The 24,140-nt window shown below is 40.6% G+C and overlaps 1 protein-coding gene across 4 annotated transcripts in view; it reads right to left on the bottom strand.

Moving 5' to 3' along the window:
• The window catches only part of Cobl (cordon-bleu WH2 repeat protein), a 220,974-nt gene that overhangs the window by 67,467 nt on the left and 129,367 nt on the right, over positions 1–24,140 (bottom strand). For 2 of the 4 annotated variants that reach the window (XM_051200603.1, XM_051200604.1), the window contains 2 exons: positions 6,281–6,416; positions 2,325–2,495 (listed from right to left, as the gene is read on the bottom strand). In XM_051200603.1, coding sequence (XP_051056560.1) covers positions 2,325–2,495; positions 6,281–6,416 — 307 coding nt within the window. The remainder of the gene's footprint in view (positions 1–2,324; positions 2,496–6,280; positions 6,417–24,140) is intronic. The other 2 variants (XM_051200605.1, XM_051200606.1) reach the window with 1 other exon arrangement.

Consider the following 24,140-nt stretch of genomic DNA (forward strand, 5'->3'; position numbering starts at 1 on the left):
AATAATACAAAGGTTTCATTTTCCCTAACCTTTAAATCCTGAATCAAAGAGGGCAAGTTGTAGTCTGCCTGGCTGGGCAGGTGATCCCAGTTTTCAATGTCATAAACATCAGACAGACCAGTTCTGCTAATTAGGCAGCTCTGCATTGGATGCCTGAGATTCTGGTGCACACACAATCAGGGGAGAGGAGGAGTGGCCTTGGGCTACCTTCAAGGGGCTGGACTGCATCACAGGGGCTAAGGAAGATTGAACAAAGTGGCATTTGTTGACTTTCATCCAATGGTTTCTGGGGCCTCTATCTTGGCCTGTTCTTCATTCTATTACATGCATTTTTGTGGGAAGGGGAGGGAGGAGGAAAGGTGATTTATGATGTGGAGGGCTAATGAAATGCCATACTTGGAGAAGTAATCTTAAAGTCAGATGTCAGTGGCCATAGAATCAGAGTTGAGCTGCTGCTTTACCTCACATCCTTCAGACCTCTAAGGAAGTCACAGGGCAGGCTGGGAAATGAAGGAGAAAGCTCTGCTCACCCCCACCGCAACCCTAATTAAGGCTTCTGTAAGTTCCTCCCAAATTCTGTCTGCCGGAAGCTCCAGCTTGCCTGCTTGGCGGGAGGGAATCAAAAAATCTGGGGGTATGAAGAAAGGCAAGTGTGGAAGAGGACTCGCATCTCTACCTGAGTCTGCCACACTTTTGTAGGCCACCCCACTGCAGATCTTGTACACGTTCTTTCTTGACAACATGAGCTTTACTGTGCTCACCTGCTATTCCTGTTCACTTGTCCCCACAAAGAGGAGATGCTGTAAGGACAGAAGTGGCTCTGAAATCATCACTGCCTTGGTGTGAGAGAACTGAGATTACCCCTCTCTTCAGAGATGCCACAATGACTTGAGACCACCATGGCTAGCATTTCACTGACTGATGTCAAGTTGATTTTAAAAAAAGATGTATTTTTGCATGTATTAGTAGTTTTCTTACATTCCTGGTACCCATGGAGGTCAGAAGAAGGCATCAGATCATTGTGAACCATTGTGTAGATGCTGGAAACTGAACCTGGGTCTTCTGCAAGAGTAATAATTGCTTTTAATCATTAAGTCACCTCTCCAGCATCTTAGTTGATTCCTTTTGCTGTTGTTTTTGTTGTTTCTTTTCAAGCCAGGGTTTCTTTATGTAGCTTTGTCTGTCCTAGAACTAGCTCTGTAGACCAGGCTGGCCTGGAACTCACACACACAGATCCACCCAACTCTGCTGCGAGTGCTGGGATTAAATGTGTGCACCACCACTACCTGGCACTGGTTGATAATTAATAATTATCAAATACATTATAACAGTTCATTTGCATGAAGAAGCATGCCTTATATAAAGAGGATAAAAGTAATTGAAGGGCATAAGAACTATTTGTGGAGATAAGTCAAATGAATCATCATTATTTTGCCTAAAGAAAGGAGATAAGTTAGTGGACAGGTAATTGTCATTTCCAAAGATAGAAAAGGTAAATGAAATGGTGGAAAATCACAAACTTTCTACAGAGCAGTTATGCAGACATTGGCAATTGAGCTAGTTCAGAGTGACACTACACCATTGGAATACATGCTCACTGTCACAGGCCTGGCATGAAGGTGATGCATTCCAAACATGTATAGTTTGTAAAGTGCTTGTCCATCTTAAGGTCTAAATGCTATACATATTTATTAACATTTATTAAAGGAATCCTAAGAGACTGTGAGGGAGGAAGATGCATAGTAAGAATCAGGCCCAGCAGAACTCTAATTCCTATCTGTGGCTAGACAGAAGCTGCTTCCTCTTTGGGCCTTTGTTTTTTTGCTTCTTTTACTACAGAGAAGCATTCCAATGTCTACCCACTGGCCATGAGGTTCACAGCTGACTTATAAGGGCTGTTCTCCTAGTTCCTGAACGCTGATTGCCCTGATACACATTCATAGCCATTCTGCACGAGCCTCAGTAGAATGGCAAAGTTTATTCTACCAATGGCTGCTGCTCTCTGCACACATTCTGAAGAAAATCCCAACCCCAAGAGCATTGGTTCCTCATTGACTGTATCCTCACAAACACATCTTTAGTTAAAGTCTAATGGCAGTAGGAACAACTGACTTACCATATCATTCTTACAGGCCAGTGTGGGGCATTCACAGGGCAGTCTTTGTGAAGCTAGTTGCATTGCATTGAGCATTTGGAAAGAAAATTGGAAGAGAAAGGTACAGATGTCCAAAAGCAAGAAGGGGATGTCTGGAAACAGACTCATACCAGTGACCAGAAAGACAGATGATCAACACATAGCTGGAATGGAAACAAGAGGCACATACGTTTGGGTCTCAGTTCTGAGGTCTCGGAACCAGCGCCTTCCCCAGGAAAGGTGACAGGCTCTGTCACATCTGTGTCAGGAGGAGGGTAGGGTGGGGGCGGGGGAAGCACTAACTGGGGTGGGCCCCGGGCTGTGCCTCTGGGAGGCTTTTGTGGCACCTGACGTCCAACACCTACATGGAATCAATAGGAAGGATTCAAAGGTTAAGCCAAAGGATGTCCTGTCTTCTAGCCAAGGGCAGATTGCTATTGCTCACCAGACACAAAACCAATCACCCTCAGCATCATAGTCTACACCACTCTGCCCCAAACCAGCCATATGCAACACCAAAACCAACAACAAAGCAGTCACACCCAACATCAAATTTTATAGCAAAGTGGCCACGCCCTACACCAAACCTAATACTAAATAAATCACATCTGATACCAAGTCAAATTCTAAAGCAGCCACATTCAATTTCAAATCCAGCCTCAGTCTACACCAAGCAAGCCATACCCAATTCCAAATTCCAGTTCACTCTATAACAAGCCAGCCATACCCCATATCAAAGTCACTCACCCAGAAATACACCATAGCCAACCATCCCCATGCTTAAACATTTCACATACATAGTGTCCCTACTGTCCGCTATAATTTGGAAAGGTTTGCTTGGTTGGTAGCCATTTGTCTCTTTCAGGTACAATTCCATAAATTCCCCCCCAAAGAACATGGGAAAGCTCTGGAGGCAGCACGGTCAAGTTGAAATGGGACTATTCCTCACATTGGCCTTTCCCAGGCTCACAGATCACATTCACTTACAATTGAGAGACAGTTGAGTGATGTGGATTACATTATTTTTTTGAGCCCACCTCATTATCAACTTCTTTTGTTTTTTAGGACCAAAGTCTTCAAATTATCTTTTGAAGTTACAAGAAGAGTTGCAGGTTGCAAGGAAGAGTTAGGGGTGCTTCCTCCACCTGTGCTTTGTATCAAGATTCAGAGAAGCCCCAGTCTAATTTGTTTCATGTTGGGGATACATTTATAATCTTATGTGAAAACAGATTTCTTATGCTAATGATTTTGTGAAAGCCAATCTTTAAGTTCACAAATGACATAAAAAACCATGTCATAATTCATGTGTAATGTTATGCTTTTAAAAATATTTTCTTCAAGTTGTACAGTTTAGAATCTTCTAATGTAGGGTATGGTTAGTGTTCTTCAACATATAACTAAAATATTGAGGAATATCCATTTCAGTAAGAGATACACCCATTTATTCCTTTTATTGGATATGGTTCTATAAATGTGGGAAAATACCGACTTCCTCATACTAAAGTCATTTCTTCCTCCAAGTGCAAATCAGTCTGGGTGGTGCTATTGGAGGCCCTATGGCAAGCAGCCTTATGCAGGAAGGGAAACACATAAGGTTACACTGGGAGGAAGCTTCCCATTCCAAGATGTATTTGTGATTGCCAATAAATTAGACCCTTGACCCAAAGGCAAGTAACTATGATATTATTTTGTTTTGTGCTTCAAAAATCAATGTTCCTTTTTAAAAATCTAGATGTTTGAGTAGAAAAATCAACTTTGTGTATGCATGTACATGTACTGTGTGTGTGTGTGTGTGTGTGTGTGTGTGTGTGTGTGTGTGTGTGTGTGTGAAGGAGCGTCTGTCTCTCCTCTAACCTGATACCTAGATTTTGCTGCTGAGTTTTGTGGGGTGCTACAGATATTCTCTTACTTCATGGATTCTTCTGAACGGGAGGGAAATTCAGCTTCTCATTGCTGACAAGACCTTGCCTACGAGTGCCTGCCCTCAAAGGGGGTCATTATTTTTAGAAAAAAGGGGATTCTGGCTTTCTTATATCCACAAACAAGTTACAGATCAGGTAGGGGAAAGTGTAGCAAACTGCCTCTCCCCACATCTTCCCTTTGCACTATCAGTGAAGGGATGTTAGCACAGTTTTCAGTTCTAGACATCTATCTCACATCTATGCTGGCATCTATGGGGACTGGCTGATCTCATGTCCAGCATGGGCCTCAGGTTTTTGCATCTATCTATCTATCTATCTATCTATCTATCTATCTATCTATCTATCTATCTATCTATCTATCTTAGTGTGTATCTCTCTGTCTCTCCCTCTCTCTCTCTCTCTCTCTCTCTCTCTCACACACACACACACACACACACACACGTGTGTGTGTAAGTCAGGGCTTGAGTGGCATATGGCTATCAGAAGACAACCTGTGGGAGTTTTCTCCTTTTACATGTGGGTTCCAAGAATCAAATACAGGGTGTTAGGCTTGATGGTAGGAGTCTTTACCTCCAAGCTTTTCATTCTGATATTATATTCCTCTGGGAAATGAGATGAACTAATATAAAATGCAGGTTATTACTTCTTAGGATAATTGATTCTCAGTCTGTAAAATGCCAGGCATTAAAGTACTGACTAAAGGAAAGAATGCTGATAGCCATTAAAGTTTCTATTAAAGTTTCAGAACTTATCTTTGGGAATATTGTCCCATTGGGGGCTACTGACCCATTGTCAATGGAGAAACAACATGCTGCCTGAGTCAATGAATGGGCATGGTTGCATCATGGCTTCAGCCACAGCTCGGATGCACTTTTAACCATGGGAGTCTCAGATTAGGGAAAAAGTGAATCCAACACTGCAATGTTTCAATCCCTACTTTGCAAGAGCTAGTCATATTCCTACTACAGTGACATAGCAGATACTGATTTTAAAATAAGTGAGCCTCCTAAGGTTCATGGCCTGGGAAGTTCAGCACTTAGCATTTACCCCCCCATGATCTGCAGAACATGAGGATGTGGTATAATGGCCTCACAGGTTACTTCTTGCTTACATGTGTCAGGACCCCAGCCTTGTTCTTTTGTGTTCTCTTACTCTCAACATGGGGGCTTTGCATTTGTTTTAACTATACTCATTATTTGAGTCAGCTTTCTAACTACAGTTGAAAGAGGTCTTGCCTCTTTTCCTAGAAAAGACAATGCATTTCTTATCAGTATACATACTGTTCTTTTCATGAAGACATGCTGGCTCTTTTTCACGTTCCTGTTTCAGCTACGGTGCTAAATGGGAAGTAGGTGAACATGTGTTTTGCTTGAATGAGCTTTCCTGGATGGCCTTTGTGTTTGGAGTGATAGTAGGGATTGTACTTGATGCTCTAAAAGCTGGACTTTCTTTGTGTACCTGAAAGTGCTCTCCAAAGCGTTCACATAAAGAGAATATAAATGGGGACTGTTTTCAAATAGGAACTCACAGACTGATATCCAAATGCTCAGAGCCAGATGTGTTTAGGCTTTCAGATTTTTTTCTAATTTTAGAACATTTGCATACACATGATGAGGTATTTTTGGGATGGAACTCAAATCTAGATATGAAATTCATTTATAATTCATATATATATATATATATATATATATAGTAATTTCATGTAATTTTTAAATAATTTTGTTCATGAAACCAAGTTCCATGTTGCAGGATTTTCCATCTGTGGCATCATGTTAATGCTCAAACAGTTTCAAATTTTGAAGGATTTCAGATTTCAGACATCCAAATTAAAAACTACACAACTTGTGTACACCACAAGGGGTCTAAGATGTCTTTCAAATGACAAACACGTTTCAAACAGCCTCTACAGACATCCTCCAGAGACACCTGCCATAGCCACTCACACCTGGAGCTCCATTCATCACTTTCTCCTGGGGTTCTGGGTTCTCTACCCAAAAGCCACTCTTCCCACCATCCTCATCTCCATGTCATCTTTCTCAGTGTAAATAAGATATTAAGGGAATTCAGAGCTAATCATCTCCAGACTCTTTCTTTCTTAAGCATCCATTTTTCTGGGTTAATGTACTTAACAAGGAATCCACTGCCAGGGTTAACAATGGTGCTGAAGACTTTTGTTAAAGCAGGCATCCCAGAGACATGCACACAGCAGGGCAGACTCACTCACCCACTGCGCTCTTCCTGTTCTCTTCCTTGTCCTCTTTACGGTTGGGGACCACAGGACTTGGCGGTGGCTGTGCTGGAGGAGGAGCTGGTGCACGCCGCTTCTTCTTCTGTAGGTCAGCCTGTGAGCTGAGTGAGGTCTAGGAAGCAATAATAAAGGATGGCAAGGCTTAGTTGGTCTGTATGAGGCACTACACATGTGGGACACGTGCCCTTTAGGGGCAGGCTGTATGTGGCATGGCCATGAAAGGACAGCTGTGTCACACTGCCTGTCCAGGTCTGTTTCTCTCAAGCAGGTAGAAGAGACCTAGAATACCGGGTGGATCTGAGGCTGCAGAGTGATGCTACCAACTCCCCTAGCTTCCCATTTCGTGCAAGCAGTGCCTATTTCTAGGCATTTCTAACGCTAAACTTTGCCAGAGCATGAGTGAGAAAATGACTCCTTGTCCTTCTAAAAGTACCAGAAATAACTTATTCATACTAGGATAGGAGAGGCCAGTGTGCCTCTTCATGTAGACACCCCAGGACCATGAGGGGCCACATTATACCCACTCTGCATCTAGACCCACAGTGAAGGCATCTCTGTATAGGGCCCTTAGACCAAGATATTGGGTATCAGTCTCCTATCCAGAACAGAAGTTCAGCTCTGGCTCAGAGACGATGACAACAAAATTCTAACACTCTCTATCACCAGCCTGAGCAAGCTTTTCACAGGTGAAAGTAGAATTATGTTTCTGTCTGTAACCCGCTGACTACAGCTCTTGCTCCCAAAGGACTTGACGCTCTTCCCTTCCTCCTTATAGTCAAAATTACCATTAGTTCATTCTCATTTGACTGGAATTAATTGAAAAGGAAGGACTTCGGTGCAGAGGAGGGCTTAATTTTTTTATGTCTTCAGTCATTCATAGACAAGTCCTGTTCAAACATTACTAGACCTGAGCATGCTGCCACCTTCTAGTACCTCAGACCTGCCCTGGATGCTCTCTGATTCAGTAATTCAAGCGTATTTCATGAGTATTAGAGTATATTATCTATACAGGACTGTGATACAGAGAAATAACCCTCTCTTCTTGACTAGAAGTGTGTCTATCTGTAATTTATAAACTTTATCAGTAATAACATTTTTATTGCAAAAAGTTCAAAATGTACATGTAAACAAAAGATAGAAAACTCATTTTGTTCAGATAAAGTACTAACAGTTGGCACATCTTTTTCTAATCTCTAGATTTCTTTCTTTAAAGTGATTCATGATGCATTGCATGTGTGCAATATATCACAATAATCTCATATATTTTCAATGTTCTTTGGTATATTTTGCATACAAAGTGGGCCAAACATAAACTCAAACAGCCTTTCAAGTCTTAGTTGTCAGGAAGTCTTGATTACCACCCACTCCAGCAGCACCCACAGAAAACAACTTCCTTTAGAATTCACTATTTCAGCACCAAGTAAGGTTCCTATGCTGTCTTGATTTGCACATAGAGTTCTGTCTTTCTGCTCCAGAAGATGGGAACTTACTTCTTACACACACAGGGAAGGGTTGATTTTTTGTCTACATTATGGCCCTAAAATTGCAGCCTGAGACTTCAATCATCAAACCACTATCTAATGGCTCAGTACTCCATCCTTACCAACAGGTTCAGTTTCTGTTAACAGAAAACAGGTAGTTTTTTTTTTTTGTTGTTGTTGTTTGTTGTTTGTTTTGTTTTTTCCAGACAGACAGGGTTTCTCTATATTGTTTTGGAACCTGTCCTGGAACTAGCTCTGTAAACCAGGCTGGCTTAAAACTCACAGAGATCTGCCTGCCTCTGTCTCCTGAGAGCTGGGATTAAAGGTGTGTTCCACCAACGCCCTGCTAAAAGAAGCAGTTCTTAAGGGTTCCCCTGGGCCCAGCTCTGAAGATGAAGCTTCACCCCATCCTACTGCCTCCTGCCTGGCATAACTGGCTTGCTACCTGACTATCTTTTCCTAGCAGAACTTCCAGGTAAAATTAACTCTGTTTTCCTCTGCTTATGGAACAAGCTGTACATGAAGAAGATTTTTGAGATTTTGAATCTAAAAAGTCTTTATCCTATTATACTCTACACAGATACAAAGGAGAAACAGTCAATTACAAAATACTGGAAACATTCAGGCCTGCCCACTCCCAGAGGGCCCCTGTGCCTGTGGATGCCAACCCCACTGAGGCTCAGCCTTCCACCTCTTTTTTGGCTTTCCTGCTGCTGACCCGGAGTGTACTCTCCCCTCTGTGCCCAGATATTCCATGTTCTTTTCATCCTCTCCTGAGACATTTATATTCCTGAAACCTGTGGATTTTTCTAGTGAGACCTTTCACCTTTTTCCTACTTTTATTTTCCCCTCGGAATTTCAGTCAGTTGAGTATGAAGGATCATGAAAACAATTGTATATATTTTTCTCTAGAGCTCCTGCCTGTGTCTTGGAAATTTCCTTTACTTGACTGCCCAGCTCTTTTGAGTGTTAAAAAATATGCTATAGTATATTTAATTTCTAAGATTTCGACTTATTTTAAAATCACCACTGTGGTCTTCTTTCTTGGGTACAGTTTCTTTCATTTTCTTCTTGGCAGCATTACAAATATAGTATTTTTATTTTCCTTATTTTAAACTATCCTCTCTACCTATTCCTCCCTCTCTCTCCTCCCCCACCTCTGTCTCTGATAATTTCATTTTAACCCGTCTTCAAATATCTGTGCTCCTTGGCTGACTGCTTACAATATATTGTTTTGGAGGGTAGAGTCTCTCCACACATTTACAAGATTCCCTGGAGTGTCTGGGTCAAAATCTGGTTAGCTGACAGGAAAGAGCTTTACATAGCCAACCATGCAGGATTCTCTCCTTCACCTGCCCACCCCACACAGAAGGATTCTCAGCTGTGCTTCTTAAAGGTGGCCTCTTGGGGTACGAAGTGGAACAGGATGAGAAGGCCCCAAGACTCCCCTTGCAGCAAGTGGAGCTCTGACATAGCTATGACTGATGTCCAGAGTCACCCTTCTGAAGTTGGGAGCATGGCTGCCTGGGAGAAAGGGTCACATGGTCTTTCTCCTCAGATATGCAACAGTCATCAGGCCACGCTGTATTCTTGGGTGCTGTGGAGTCTACCCCAGGTTCTGTAGCCTAGTGGGACTGCCTGATGACTGCCCTATCCCTAGAAATCAATATTTAGCAGCTCACACTTTGCTAGGCACTTATCACTGTGTTTCCTGAGAACTGTCATTGTTTTATTCCCTATTATTTAAAATGATTTGAAAATTATTTTTAAAATTTTTATTCATTTTAATGTGGTTTCAAAAGGAGAAATAATGATTTGCTTTATAAATCATATTTTCCTTTATATTTAAATTTATTGAAATGTAGTTGATAAGTAAACATTGCATATATTTGAGGTGCTGAAATATACAATCAAACAATCATAAGCTACTTAATAAATCTGTACTCTCACATGCTTGTTATTTTGTGTTCATTTTCTCTCTTTCTCCTTCCTCCATCCTCTTTATCTTGTATGTAAAACTTCCAGCATTTTCTTAAGTGATTGTTATTCAGCTGGACTTACGAGCCATTTGGAACTAAGGCCCCTTGCCTTTAGTTGAATATTAAAAATGTTTGTCTTGATTATTACGAACTACATTTCTTAGAACACTCTTGTTTCTTTCCCAACAGTTATCTCTTCTTTTCTTCTGAATTTTCATTAAGTCCATTTATTTTGAATTCCCAAGCAAAGATGTGATATTCAGAATGAAGACAATCCAAAATTACTTTTCCCAATTTAAAAATTCTCTGCACCAGTAAGATGGGGGGGGTATGAAGCCCTGGGCCTTGTTTTATACATGCAACGACTTAGCATCTTTCTGCAGTATGAAAACCTTTAAGGAGAATTCCTGTGATCAGCTACAATGTCGCAGCACCGAGACCACTCAAACAGCAGCCACATGAACATGAATAAGAAAACCAATTCATTTTAAGTACCTCATCCCTTCCCCCAAGCTGGCATGGCTCAGATCTCCCTTGGGAGGAAGACGAGGGAATCATAAGACCACTCTCCAGATTGTAAGTAGGGTTGCCTAGCCAGAGACTGGCTCTATCTTAGTGACAGGAGAGCTCTTAGGGAGCTGCTGATATTTGGATGTGGGCAGATGGCAAGACTTGAAAGAAAAATTTAAATGCCGATTGCTCCAGAGCTCAGAGACTTGGCATTTCCACCAATGGAGGCTGGTAGAGCTAGCACAATCAGGGGTAAGCACCAACTCACAGGTTATTCCTTGGGGGAATGGGAAGAGTGGGAAGGGCATGTACTGCTTTGGCTTTCTCTAGAGGCTCACATGAGTGAAAGGTTTTGGTCACAGCTGACTGGGAGGTGGAAATAAGTGACATTTCTGGTACCTGTTATATTTATGTTCATAGTCTCTCTTTTCCCCTCCCTCAATCCTCTTACCTGGTGTGTAAAATTTCCAGCATTGCTTAAGTGATCACTACTCAGCTGGACATATGAGCCACACGGAACAAAGGCCTCTTGCCTTTAGTTGACTATTAAGAATGTTTGTCTTGATTATTACAAACAATATTTCTCAGAACACTCTCAAATTTCTTGAGGAAGTTATGGAGACCATGGGAGCCTAGAGACTGGCCACAATGTCAGAGACCTGCACTACCACAGACAAACACCAGAGGGAGGAAGAACTTATAAGCTACTTGAAGAGAAATTCACAAACATTCTTTATGGGAATACAATCAAATAAGGCCAGAGAAGATACAAGAAATGAGGAGGGGAAGGTTAACACAATGGAGGGTAAACCATATGGAAAACCATATGAAAGCCTACACTTTTACATCTCAATTAAAAAATATAATTAGAAGTATAGTGGAATACATGTGATCAAAAAAAGAGGGGCAAAACTGGAAATAAAATGATCAAGGGTGATGGGGGGCAGGGTTTGTGGAAGAGAAGAAAACAGTGTGTAGGTTAGCCAAAACTGAAGATACATGACAATGCTTTATATAAAGTCACTAGTAAGCTAATCTCAAAATATAACTTAAAAGGGGTAGGCCAAGTGCAATTACCCTAAGACTTAGGTTAATGAAAAATCATACTGTAAGGCCTGGGATACTTCCCTAGGAGTTACTGGTAATGGAGGCCCCAGGGGTCTCCAAAACAACAAAGGCTATTGCCATTGCCCTTACTGTAAGTATTCTATTGGTAAGGCTCTACTGCTGAAGACACCCCACACCGTGCCTAAAAAATATGAAAACAAAACAAAACAACACAATCTCAAACTGATCTCAAAACATACATGCTAGCCAGCTTTCATAGTCTGGAAGGTGCCACGCAAGATTCCAGGGAGTGGGAAACATCAATGTTCTTACTCAGTACTGACCTATCAGGCAAGATGTGCCCATTGATGCAACAGTGACATGACTTATTGGTTAATTAACCACATTGTGATTGGATTTGAGGCCTGTCTCAGAAAAGACAATGTCTGGTATAAATAATTCTGATGAGAAAAGGCCCACAGATGGGCCCTGCTATTGTTATTTTGGTAAATAGCCATGTTGTTAAATTGTCTTATAAATATTTATGTTTACACTAATAGGCCTGGGCTGCTCTCAACTTCACCCACTGCAATGGGCAGTGGTCGATGCTTAGTGGTAGAGACATTCAAAGTACTGAGTTCTCCTGAATCTCAACCTATCACTTCGCTGTATCTTCACCAAGGCACAGGGAACATTGAGGAAGAAGGGGCAGGAAGGATATAAGAATGTAAGAGCTGGAGGGTGCTAAGAAATGCAAGCTTCTGGAATCAACAAGTTGTCATACTCGGTAGCTCATACCAGTCACAGCTATGTACACAAGACCTGCACATGGTCACAGGATCAGCCCAACTAAAATTTGGGAACTGGCAGGGGAAGTGCTCTCCAGTCCCCATGCCTTACTCAGATGCTATTTGCATTGGCAGATGCTCGAAGGAAGAAAAAATTCTTCTCTTTTAATGTATGGCCACTGGTAGGTTTCCCATGCCCCAGAGGATGGCCCCAAGCCCATGCACATATGGATAGCACTAATTGGACTTAGCAGGTTATCAACAAAACAAAACATGAGGTTGGGAGCAGGCCATGTTGGGTGAGGGGAGTTGAAGGACGGAAATGGGAGAGTAAGTGATAATGTTTCATTGTATACATGTAAAAACTTCTCAAGAATAAGAAATATTAATATAAAAACAATGCAACAATTATGAAAAATGGTAGACTTTCAAACAACTAAGGTAGAATTACAATATAATCTATGATCTTATTTTTGTGTATACATTAAAACTACAAATAAAACTGAAGTAGGATTTCACATAAATATGTGTATATTCATATTGATTATCACTGTTTCAAGCAGCCAAGTCATATGCAACTTAAATTTCTGATGATTATTTAACATATTAGGAAAAGTACATTCAGACTTAAGAAATAAGAAATTATAAAGCATGTTACATTATGGGTAAAGCTTTTTAAGATTCTGTTAAGTGAAACATGTCAGTCATTAAAAGATAATATATGATTCCATTTACATATATAACAGCCAAACTCTAAACCATAGAAAGTAGAATAGTGGTTGTTGGGGGCATAGGGAATAGAGGAAGGGAGAGAGGAAGTAGTTATGAAGTATACCTATCCAACATGAAACAGTTTGAAAGATCTGTACAGGGCACACATATCTCAGTTTTGTACAAAGTTACAAAGATTTATTATTTTCAGTTTTATGTGTGTATCTTGCTTGTCTCTATCTGCATCATGTTCATGAAGGTTCATGAAGGAGCCAGAAGAGGGCATGGTATCTGCTGGAACTGTAGTATTAGGAGCTTACTTAAAGCAGTGTGCACTCTTGCCTTCCAAGTCTCACTAATGCACACTTAAGGGCAATGAAGATTCTACTTTTGTGGTTTTGTTTTATCACATTAGTAACCTAAAGAATTCTTGTTAGATGGTTAGCTCACACTGAGTTTGTAAATCACCACCAGCATGTTTTCAAATAAACTAACAGCAAACCTTGCAATGTTTCTGCAAATATCAACTATGGTACAATATTCTAAGTTTTAAGGCCTGCATGGTATTGGTGGGATGGTGAGCCAGGCACCCTGGAGTTGCAGCTTGCCCTGTACCCAATTAGTGGGATATTTGTAGGCAAGACTGTTTGGTCTTTGGCAGCAATTCTGTTTTCCAATGAAGTTGTGCTGCTAACATGGAAAGCCATAAAGCCTTTTGGCCACAGACTTCTTCCTCTAGGCTTAACATAACCCATTCATTAAGTGTGGTTATTCAACACTGTAGGTTTGCTTACCTACATTATCTTCTAGTCCAAGCATCCTGATATTTATTTCTTTTCTTACGTTTTGTTTTGAGATTGGGGTTCCCCTCTGTAGCTTGGGTTGCCTGGAACTCAGTATATGTGAATCCACTGTTATCGTCCTGCATCAACCTCCTGAGTACTAAGATGACAGAGATGAGCAACTATGTCCCGCTTCTTAACCACTTCTTCAAATATTTTATTCACTTCTTCAATTAATCAGCAAGAAGCTGCTAAGTCATTGTTCTGTGACTGAATCTACAACAGATCCAATGATACACACAATCTCCAATCTCAACATGTTCAAGGCTAATGGAGGACAGGTAATTCTAAAAAATTTATTCAGCCTCCTGGGCTAGAAATGCTGCCCTGAACTATGATTTTGGGGCCTGGGTTTTCTTTTTCCCCTGTGATCTACACTGATTAGCAGAGGTCCCTAGGGTCCCAGGGATGTTTGTATAGTGATATGTTCTAGAATTTTGCTGCACACCCACAGTGGGTTGGAATTAATTAGGAGAGGGAACAGGAAAACAATTTAGACTTACCCAATTTGGAAAAGCAATTTCACCTGCTGAAAGACAGTTCCTGCTCCGTCCTCATTATGGATCAGGAGGAGCATTAACTTCCGGAGACCATGCCAAAGCTGCCTCACGCCACCACTGAAATGCTTCTTCAGAGCCAAGCCTTCCCACTCAGCCAGCACTTGTGGAACAGCAGGTGCCTTCCAGCCACAAGGCCACTTGTAGTAAGCTAATTAAGACACTGTGCTTGCAAAGGGTTTGGCAAAGTCTGAGGCTCTCCAATGAAGATAAGTCCTAATGGGCAAGAGCTTTTTCCTGAAGCTTTTGAGCTTTAGCATGCTCAAAGAAAGTCTTTCAGTAAAAAGGTTTATAGACTCCAAGAAAACATGAACAATGGCAGCCACAAACATTTATTAGACATTTATTGGAGTTGTCAAGTGTATCTCAAAGGACCACCAGAACGAAGACCCTTTCTGAGAAGATAGTTACCATAACTTTAAAAGTATTTATTATTATTGTGTGTATGGTGGGTGGTGGTATATGACAAGTATAGAGGCATGCATGTGCCATGTAACACACATGGAGATCAAAGAAAAACTACAGTGAAATTGTTTCTCTCTTTCCACTTTCACATGGGTTCTGGGGCACAAATTCAGGTTGCCAGGCTGGGGTTACTGTTTTTACCTGCTGAGTCATCTCACCAGCCCATCTCTTATTTACAGAGAACAGAAACAGAGGTTTACAGGAGATAACTTCCCCTTGCTTATACAGCTAACAAGTGGGTGATGATGGCATTCAGCCTTTAAAGGGAACAAAACAGAATCTCTTCGGCTATTTCTTTATATTGTCTCCCTGGCTCAGGGTTAAATATCTGTAGCTTGAATGAAAACATGTCTTTCAGTGATACTATAAGTGACTATAACCCACTAGAGTTCTTTTTTAAAACTATTTTTTTTAAATTTATGTACATTGGTGTTTTGCCTGCATTTATGTCTGTATGAAGATGTTGGATCCACTGGAACTTGAGTTACTGATAGTTGTAAGCTGCCACTTGGGTGCTGGGAATTGAGTTACCAATAGTTGTAAGCTGCCACTTGGGTACTGGGAATTGAACCTGGTTCCTCTGGAAGAGCAGCCAGTGCTCTTAACTGCTGAGCCATTTCTAGCCACCCCCACTAGAGTTTTTAATGTCCCATATGGTAAACATCTGCTGATTGAATACCATATAAACCAGTTTGTATTTGGAAAGGTTGCCTAAGAGACACTTAAAAAATTTAACACTTTCATTATTAGGGTACTCTTTTCTTTATATTTATTTTTCTCTCTTACAATACGTCTTGACAGCAATTTCCCCTCCCTTCACTCCTCCCTGTCCCCCTCCCTTTTTGCCCTCTCCCCCATATCCACTGCTTCTCCTTTTCAGAAAAGAGCAGGCCCCTGAGGGTTATCAATCAAACATAGCATAATGAGATGCAATAAGACGAGTCACAACCCTCATATTAAGGCCGAATGAGGCAACCCAGTAGGAGGAAAGAGAGTCCCAAGAGCATGTGAAAGAGTCAGAGATACCCCCCACACTCACTGTTAGGAGTCTCACAGAAACAACAAGCTAATAACCATAACACAGAGAACTGATCACAGACCCAGGCAGGCTTCAGTTCAGTTGCTCTGTGGAGCTTGTCCTATTCTCTTTCATCTCTGGAACTGCGAATTGTATCAGCATGTTATAAATCAAATGCTTTGCATCTTCCCAACAAGCTTTTATCAAAATTTGACAACCTCTGCCCCATGTGATGTTATTAGGCTGGTATGAGGTAGGGACTGTAGGGGCCATTAGGTCATGTTGGTAGAACCCTCAGGGACTGCATCAGAGCCCTTATAAAGCTTCACATCCCAGAATGCTCTCTGGATTGTCTATCAGTTAAGGACACAGCAAGAAGACAGATGTCAGACAACCAGGAAGGGGTCCCTCATCAGATACCAAGTCTGAAGCCCCTGGAGCTCAGGCTTTCTAGCTCAAATGTTCCAGAATTATGAGAAATTAAGTGTCTGTGCTCTAAATGCATTTGGTATGGCCAACTTAGAGAATACTGGGATGCTTAGTGTTAGAAAGCACTGTTCCTCTGGGCCTCTTTAGTTACTTAGTTTCTTAATCTCATTGTGTCAATTATATGTAGCAGCAGACTCAAGTTCCAAAAGCATCTCAGGGGGAGAAGTTAATTAAAAGATGATAAATATGGATTCTCACTGTGAGGCACACAGCTTCATGTTTCTCACCTTTACCCCTTCGACTTGCTAGTATATGATACTCTATAAGGAACTTTATACAAGGATGAGTAAATGAACATGTGTTGTCTCCTGTGATTTTTTTTATTTTCTTCTTTACACAGATATTGTGGTTTGAAAGAGAATGACCTCTACAAGCTCATAAATTTGAAAGCTTAGTCATCAGGGAGTGGCAGGCACTATTTGAAAGGATTAGGAGCAGCAGCCTTGTTGGAAGAAATGTGTCATTGGAGGTGGGCTTTGGGGTTTCAAAAGCCAAAGCCAAGTAAGGAGCTGTTCCCTCCTGCTGTCTACAGATCCAGATGAAGAACTCTCAGCTACCTCTCCAGTCCCTTGCCTGTTTCCATACCACTATCCTTCCTACCATGATGATAATGATCTAAATCTTTGAAACCATAAGCAAGCCCCAATTAATGCTTTCTCTTACAAGACTTGCCTTGGTCATAGTGTCTCTTCACAGCAATATAACATGGACTAAGACAGAACTTATATATTCTTCAGGAGAATGGAAACATTCCTCATGTTAACAAATCTTTGAAAAACAATGGATCTAAGGGTCACATATGTTGTGAAGTAGAATAAGTGCCATCATACATCCATTTATGTGTTTTCTCATCTTTTCATCCATTGATCAATTTGTCCATTCATCCAGGTACAAGTGTGCTTGGTACTAAGAAAATCCCAAAGGAGAAGAGGACAACTGAGTGTATTTCCTTCTAAAACAGTTTGAATTCACAGACTCAAAGAGTGTAATGGGGATTCCTAGGGGCAGATGAGAGAGGGAAATGAAACAAAGTTTGGTAAGTCTAGCTTCATTTTTGCAAGATGAAAAGGCCTGGATATGTTACCACATTTTGCTTGTGGTCACTAATACTACACCATGTGCCTGAGAACTTACTATGGGAAGAAACATACTTTGAAATAAAATTTATTTTTAAATGTGACCCCTTTTGCCAAATTGGAATTTAGAATGGTATAGGTTGTATGAGTTTTAATCTTCAACAAGTGTTGGTACCCATCCTTGTTTTTATCAGAATAAATGAAAAGCATTATACAGATAATGAACATAGGGATTAACAATTTTAATAATTACCATTTGTTTGTGTGTGTATAGAAGAAAACTGTTTGTTCATATGCTAATACAATGACAATTATATACAATTTCCTTTAAATACTCTATATTCCTAAGACTATGCCCACTAATATTATGAGCCAACAGAAAGGAAAGATTTATAGGAGATGAGAACCTGGCATGATGGTAATCAGACTGTCAGGCTTAGAGGTCTGTGTCTACTGGCCAAACAACATCAAATAAGCCACTTAATTAGGACAGAAACTGTACTTGGCTCTTCCAGTGCCTATGAGGACCAAATGGTAATACAGGAAACACAGAGAACAGGGACCTCTGGGGGAGCTGAAGCAGAATTCCCTTACTCTCAATCAAGAGCATCTAGCCTGGTGGAAATCTGGACACCCAGAGGCACCTCAGTATTAGATTGACACTGCTTTAAGGCAGGCTTCCTAAGGGACCACAGAGTTCTCAGAGAACAATATTTGCCTCTCTATTTGAGCTTAAACACACTGATAATACTATGGTATATAAAACAAGGTATATATATTTGTTGTTTTCTGTGATGGCCTCCAAAGAGAAACTTTTTGATGATGGGAAATAGCTACACTAATCTGTGGGTATTAAATTTAGAACTTAGATAAGGATTATACTAATATAGTCATGTAGCAAAATGGTAATAATGGATTCTCTTTTAAAACCTATGACCTCACTAGCCCTGGAAAGTTGGTTAGGGCTCTAGTACTAGATAAGATTTTTTTCTTTCTTGTTGAGTAGGCCATTAAGTCCAATTAGACAGCCTTTGGTCACTATCAATATGTGAGTGCCACTTATTTCTTTATGGATGTCCTCACATTCTGTAGTTCATAGGTAACTGTATAGGATTATTAGCTGCTTCCCTCCCTTGGCATCTTATAGAATATTTTCTGGTACCATGAACACTAGACTACAGGAAGGAGCTTATCAGGTTACACCGAATTCAAATCCCGTGTTCTAAGTGTGTGGCATCTTTAGCAATAGGAGCTTACCTTGAACCTCTAAGAGGCAAGCAAGGGCAACTGCAATTGTCTATATTGTTTTAGGTTTTAGGAGTCACCTGAATTACCCTGACCAACCATTAGAAAGGAGTTTTCTACACTTAAGGACAGGCCCATGCCTAGCAGTCAGGCCAACACAAAATAAACTCCATGGTATTTGGAGTTTCTTTCTTTCTTTTTTTCTTTCTTTTTTTTTTTTACATTGCTTTGTTTGAGCATTTTTTAACCCTATTTGTCTGTGCTTGTATTTACAATTTATGATTTTGTATTTTTATGTTGTTGTTGTTGTTGGTGGTGGTAGTGGTGTGTGTGTGTGTGAGAGAGAGATGCTGTTAGTACCTATTTATTTCATTTATTTAAATTCTGTTTTTATTTGCCTATTCTCTAAAGAGAGAGGGGAAAAAAGGAATGGAGTTGAATGGGTGGAGAGTTGGGGATGATCTGGGAGGAGTTGAGGGAGGCAAATTTAAATAAGAATATATAGTATGGAAAAATATTTTCAGTTTCAAGTAAAAGGCAATTTCTTGTGCATGGTCCTAAGGTTTTTGGTAGTCTATGTTTTTTTTTTTTTTTTGTGGGGAACACTGCCAGACTTCCTTTAAGATATACACATTCTCATATTCTCTCTCTCTCTCATAATAGTCTCACTCTGCCTCCCCATTTTTCATTTCATGCTTCCTAAGCCCCAGTGGATACATCTCCATTACAGCTCATGCATCTACTGTTGAGGGAACATCACAGGAGAGAGGCAGAAAGACTGGAAGAGCCAGAATACAAGGACATCTGCTGCAAAAACAGCCTGTCCTAGAAATGGCTGCATACACAAGGAGTATCCATAGATATGCTAGCTTGGAATGGAGGGTTCTCATCGGGTTCCCTAGACAAGAACTATAGGCAACTAATGACTGTTGAGGGAGAAGAATTGGTCTCTCTCAGGGATGAGTTACTAATTTGTTATAAATACAAAGTGGTCACACAAACAGGAAAAACAGACTCAGAAGCATGTATTTCTGTATTTGTGCATATTCATAATACATACATGTAACAATAATAAAGCAAGAGAGGCTATCAGTTTGAGAATGAGGAAGGGAAGACATGAAAAGAGTTGAAGGGAGGGAACTTTGAAGGAGCTGGAAGAAGGAAAGGTATGGGAAAGTTATATAATTATATTTTAATTAAAAGCATATTCTTTTAAAAAGAAAAACATTCTAAAAGAAAAATATCACCAGGTTGGAATCAGCCTACCTGGACTGTGACCTATTTCTCTGTGCCTTGATTTCCTCATTTTAAATAGTATCATGACAGAACTCACCCCACAGAGCTAATATAAGAATTAATCAGTGCTCAGAAAGGTCCCTGACTGCAGAGGCTATTAGAAAATGTCATATATATATATATATATATATATATATATATATATATGCATGCATGTTAAATAAATAGTAAGTCAGTTAAATGACATGAAAGAAACACAATGTCTTTGAGCAAGATAAGTAGGTTGTGTTTTATAGGTAAGAAAAGTGAGGCTGAAATATAGATCAAGGTCACATTGTCCATTTTGAATAAGAAAGAATAACAGACCCAGCTATTTTTTACTGAACACCTACCATGTACTAAGGTAAGATCTATGCTGAGTTTCCTATGTATCACTACTGTGGCTAAGCATCACATGAACCATAAAAAGTGACATGACTGTGATTTTTACTGTGTCAAAGAGGAAAAGAAGCTCAGAATAGTCAAGAAAGTTGCTGGAGGTAATGTTCAAGGGTGTAGCAGGATAGCCTACTCTTTGAACACTGCACTACCTTTGTTTGACAAAAGGAGAAAGCGGTAGACCAGTATTCATTCAGCCTATCTACAGGTCTCCTATTCTGTATATTAGAAGGAATGGATCTGTAGCCAACCCACTTCCCTGAAGTATTTCCTGGCTTATGCAGGATGCTCACAAAGTACTGGCTGAATCAATGTTTTTGCTTTGCTTTGTTTTGTTTTTAAAGCATGGAGGTGATTAAAACAATGCTACTTATCAGATAGATGCATTCATTTGATGACTGCATTCTTACTCTGTGAATGAACTTGACTCTGAGAATCAGACAAGATCAAGCAGGGCAGAGCATGTGACTAGGGTCCTAGGGAGTCAGGGATGATGGGTAGAAACTTCAAAGGCACAGCAGATATTTTGTGGTTTCTGTGTTTTCTCTGTGCTCAGTAGAGGGTTTTGCACACAGTCGGTACTTAGGGAATGTTTGCTGACTGATCTAATGAACATATTATGGAAGGATTGAAGAACTGTGGTTGGAGGAAGACAACAAAGAACTGACACAGGGAAGGAGTAGTCTCCTAGAAGAAGGGATAGCCAAGCAAACATGGATCTAGCTGAGGGAGGTTGGACACCTGCTTCTGCCACGGCAGCTCGAGGTGGAGAGTAGAGGATCAGGTGTGTGAGTGAGTGACCTGAAACATGGAAGGATGCAGAGGAATCCTTCTCACTTCCCACTAAAGGAGCACACAAAATGCCATACAAGTATAGAGAGAAATATTTTGGGAGATTTCAGAGGTGAAATTGGGTGGATCAGGACTGGTGCCATCTGGGAAGGAGCTTGATCTAGTGCTACCTTAACCCGTGGGACTGGGCTATTGTCTCCCCCAAATGCTACTCAGAGACTATGAGCATAGGCATCATATCTGGGTGTTCTGAGCATATGTAGAGATTATTCAAGAAACCAGACAAATAGTGAGCGACTACAGAGAAGGAACAGAAAAGGAAAAACGAAAATAGAAGTGAGAGTCTTAATGAGCTGAGTCAAAGGACAAGTGGAAAGAGTAAGTCTTTGAAGAGTTTGGTTTGTGGTTATTTATAATATTTATGGCGTTTAGAGTTTTCTCCTTATCACCAGCTTGTACTGCAGTGCCATCACTGTGAGGCCTAGAGGACTCAGTATGCTGGGATCCCTCTTCCAGTTAACATTGGCTTGTATGAAACAAACTGAAGGACTCTTGGGTGAGGATGGTTTTCTTTCCCAGGAAGTGAAGAATTGGCGGTGTCCTATCCTAATTTTGGAACATTTCACCTGGCAGGGTTGAGTAACAGTAAATAGGTTATTCACCCTAGTTGTTAGTGATGCATACATAGCAGGGAGTTCTGCAACATAGCCATCCTCGCACAGTCTTAATCTAAAATTTTAATCTTCATGGCAGAGAATAAGCCCACATTTCATTCTTTACATTGTTGTTATATTGCAATTTCCTTCAAATGAAAATATTCCTTCTAGGAGGGAAGGGGGGGGGGCTCATGAGAATCAGCAGTAAACAAAAGGTCCATGTCTGGAAGAGCAGACATTTGAAATATTCTAGAGGGGCCTTTACCCAGCAGCTACTGGGGGATGAAACTCAACAGCAACTACAGAGAGCAGAGATTATCAGACTGTCCAGCTGCCTGCAAGCCATGCTGAGAGCTCTAAGGCTGCAGCTTTCATACTGTAAGCTGTCCCATTTTTGGGGTGGGTATTCCGGTGATGCACCTACCTACTTTTGAGTCATCCCTATTCCTTGTAATAAACTCTCACCTACACATCTCATAGTAACCCAATAAACACTCATTGGTCCACCATATTAGACACGATTGCAATCATTACTTTTGTCTGAACTGGGTTCCTTTTCTGAGGGGGCTGGGGTTTTGTGTGTGTGTGTGTGTGTGTGTGTGTGTGTGTGTGTGTGTGTGTTGCAACTCCTAAGAACAATCTGCCACACAGTAACTGCAAACAACAGAATAATGATCTAACGATCTATGTACACAAACATGTCTGACAGAAATAGAATTTCAGAAGTTCCCATTTAGGACGAGTGATAAGAGATAACTTCTAGTTTAACTGATAAAATTGTTAGCCCTGAAGTAAGAAGCTGTCCAAGACCTGAACAAAGCACACATTATCTACCTATCTCCAAAGTGTGGGGAAATGAAAAAAAAATAGTTTATAATCTATTACTGATAATAGCTATAAAATGACTGCATTTCCTTCATGCAAAATCTAGGATCAATATGCTATTTTGGGACTCTGTTTTATTTGTAGATTTCTTTGAGAGGCTGTGAAGATGCCATAGGTCATCAGAATGCTCACTTGATTGTCTACACTGTATTTCTTTAAAAAAGTGCTTTCAGAGGTGGGTGTAGGCATGCTGGCAGGGAAAATCCCATCTATCATCACAGTCTTTGGCAATCCAAGAAAGAAAAGCAGCCGGCACTCTTCACAGAGTGTTACGAGAATAAACTAAATGTTATCAAACCAAGACCTTCCAGGCAGCCAACCGTATACAAAGAGGATTAGAAGCAAGGCAAGAACACAATGACTGGCTGGCTATCAGAGACATGAAGCATATAGTCACATAATATGTGTCACACATTAACCAAGTCCTATTTTCCTACCCATAAGAATAGTAAACACTGTTATTTAGTATAAGTCACACGTGTTCCATGCCCATCTGCCACATGGCATAGGTAACACATTAACTAGACCTGCTTCCCAGAAATGGAAGATCTCTCCTTCCCCAGAAAACCACAGAAGAAGCCACCTTAATTTGCCTGAAAGGTGTAGGAATGGGTGAGGTGAAACTGTATACTTCAGAACTTACCTGCAGCATCAGTACCTCTCTTGCCTAAAGGATTTGGCTCAGTATCTCATTCTTCTTTATTGCCTCCTTTTTCTGCTCCCTAAAATATAGCACTGAGGTTGTCTCTTAAGTATTTTTTTCTTACATGACTTAAAAAATGCTCAAACATGGAATACAAATGTGTTCTCAGCTCTTAAATGGGGATTTAAGTCTAATATCCCATCATAAGCCTTGACTGAATGTTTTATTTTTATCTTTCCTTCCTTACCTTTGTCTCCTTCCTTCCTTCCTCCTTCTCTCCCTCCCTCCCTTCTTTCCTTCCTTCCTATCTTCATTCCTTCCTTCCTTCCATCCTTTTCTAACTCACCTAACATTTAGGAGGACATATAAGAGCATTGTGTCTAAGGTTACTCTGACACTACACCATTAATCCAGCACTTGAGAGGCAGAGGCAAGGGGATCTCTGATTTGAGGGCAGCCTGATCTACAGAGCAAGTCCCAGGCTAGCCAGGGCTACACAGAAAAACCCTGTCTCAAACAAAGAAACAAACACAAACAATAACAAATCACTCTGACCTAAAGACATAAAGACAGAAGATGAGGGAAACAATTATTCTAACCAACTTGTTTTAGTTTCTTTTCCTGTTGCTATGATAAAATAGTCTGAAAAGGTAAATGAAGGGAGAAAGGGTTTATTACTCTCATAGTATCAGGCATCATGTCAGGGAAGCCACAGTGAAAAGTATCTGAAGGAACAAAATCATATTATATCTGGTCAGAGAGCCAGATGTTAGGAAGGACTGCTGAGAAATAGCATCTTCTGGACATGGAGAAGTTCATGGACTCATGATCTCATTGCAGCTGTGGCTGCTTACAAACCACCAAATGTGGTTTGAATGAGAATGCACACATAATAAGCTCATAGATTTGAATACTTGGTCCCAAATTGGCAGAACTGTTTAGGAAGGATTGGGAGGTATGGTCTTGTTGGAGGTGTGT

The sequence above is a fragment of the Phodopus roborovskii genome, unplaced genomic scaffold, assembly GCF_943737965.1.
Source record: "Phodopus roborovskii unplaced genomic scaffold, PHOROB, whole genome shotgun sequence".
In the NCBI taxonomy this organism is placed as follows: Eukaryota; Metazoa; Chordata; class Mammalia; order Rodentia; family Cricetidae; genus Phodopus; species Phodopus roborovskii.